General features: G+C 57.5%; 1 protein-coding gene across 1 annotated transcript in view; it reads right to left on the bottom strand.

Annotated features, from left to right (window-relative positions):
* Nucleotides 1-287, bottom strand: part of LOC103583154 (serine/threonine-protein kinase Chk1-like) — a gene marked incomplete at its 3' end in the record, with an annotated part of 8,855 nt that extends 8,568 nt beyond the window's left edge. The window contains exon 1 of the mRNA XM_008564553.1: nucleotides 39-287. Within this exon, the coding sequence (XP_008562775.1) occupies nucleotides 39-287 (249 nt within the window). The remainder of the gene's footprint in view (nucleotides 1-38) is intronic.
* Nucleotides 288-1,169: the final 882 nt, after the last annotated feature.

The raw sequence follows: 1,169 nt of genomic DNA, 5'->3' as shown, positions 1-1,169 counted from the left end.
CCTCCTCCCCACTCGCTCAGTCCCAGTTCTCACCCCACCCGCCCCAAAAGCCGGCAGGAGCCCGGGGCGGGGCCAAACTGCCCCGAGAAACGGAAGGGCCCAGGCCGGCGCCCAAACCTCTGGGTTCCCAACCAGCAGAGGGCTAAGCTCTCTCCCCCATCTACAACGCGGACGCTCTGATACCACACTCCTCCACCTTCCGAAACCGCCCCTTCGCGGGAGTCTCTCCGATAACCTTCTCTCAGCAAGCCCCTCCTCACTAATCTAAACCCAAGCTCCACCTTCATACTCACTTCCCACCCTACCGGCCGCCCCTCTTCACCAGGATGTCCTTTGCCCTCCACCACAGGAATCCAAATGCAGCGACTTTCCCGCCAAAACCTTCCTGGCGTCACACTGTCGTAAACGCGCGCACCCTCGCCGTAAAGCAGGAACGCGTGCATTCCAGACTCCGAGCCCGGCGTCGAGAGGCTGACCCTGTCGCTCAGTGCTTGGGTCGGTCCGACCTGGGTTACTTTGCAGTCCACGTTAGACCCTGGCGAAGAGACTTAAGAGCTGCCGGCCGCGTCAGTGCGAACTGACTTCTGGGCCCAAATGTGAAATGGCATCCGGTGTGTGAAGCTCAGCCGGGAAGGCCTGGGCGTTTCCGGGAGGGGGCGGAGCCGAAGGCTCCATCCCCACAGAGCGCACGACCCGGGGCTGCGCTTCGCGGCCGTGGTCCCCTGCGCCTGGCCCATCTGCACCTGGACAGGCTGCACCGGAACCTACGTAACGCAACCAACCCGTGACCTCTGAGCACCTGCCCAGCAGCATTACTAGGATCACATTCAGTAAGCGCTGCAGAGTGCGGCACCAGTAATACTAGGGCCGAGAAGCTAGCAACAGCTGTTGAGAATCGATCCTGTGAAGAATGAAAGGAACTTTGTGGTGGGAGGGAGAAGCATCAAAAATGACCGGCCACATATTAATATTTGGGGCGGGGGTGCTGGTGGTGAGAAAGCAATTTTTTTGGAGTTTGAACTAATGACAAGATAACCAATTTTGCCTTGTCTGTGAACAGGCTCCAAAAAGGTACTTCAACCTAACATTTTTGAAGCTTGGTTCTACCAGCTTTTTCTTTCCTTTTTTTTTTTGGCGGCTGGCCGGTACAGGTATCAAACACTTGGACA

The sequence above is a fragment of the Galeopterus variegatus genome, unplaced genomic scaffold (genome assembly GCF_000696425.1).
Source record: "Galeopterus variegatus unplaced genomic scaffold, G_variegatus-3.0.2 Scaffold20129, whole genome shotgun sequence".
Taxonomy (NCBI): Eukaryota; Metazoa; Chordata; class Mammalia; order Dermoptera; family Cynocephalidae; genus Galeopterus; species Galeopterus variegatus.
The sequence above is the reverse complement of the archived record's forward strand: the minus strand, read 5'-3'. Positions and strand labels throughout refer to the sequence as shown.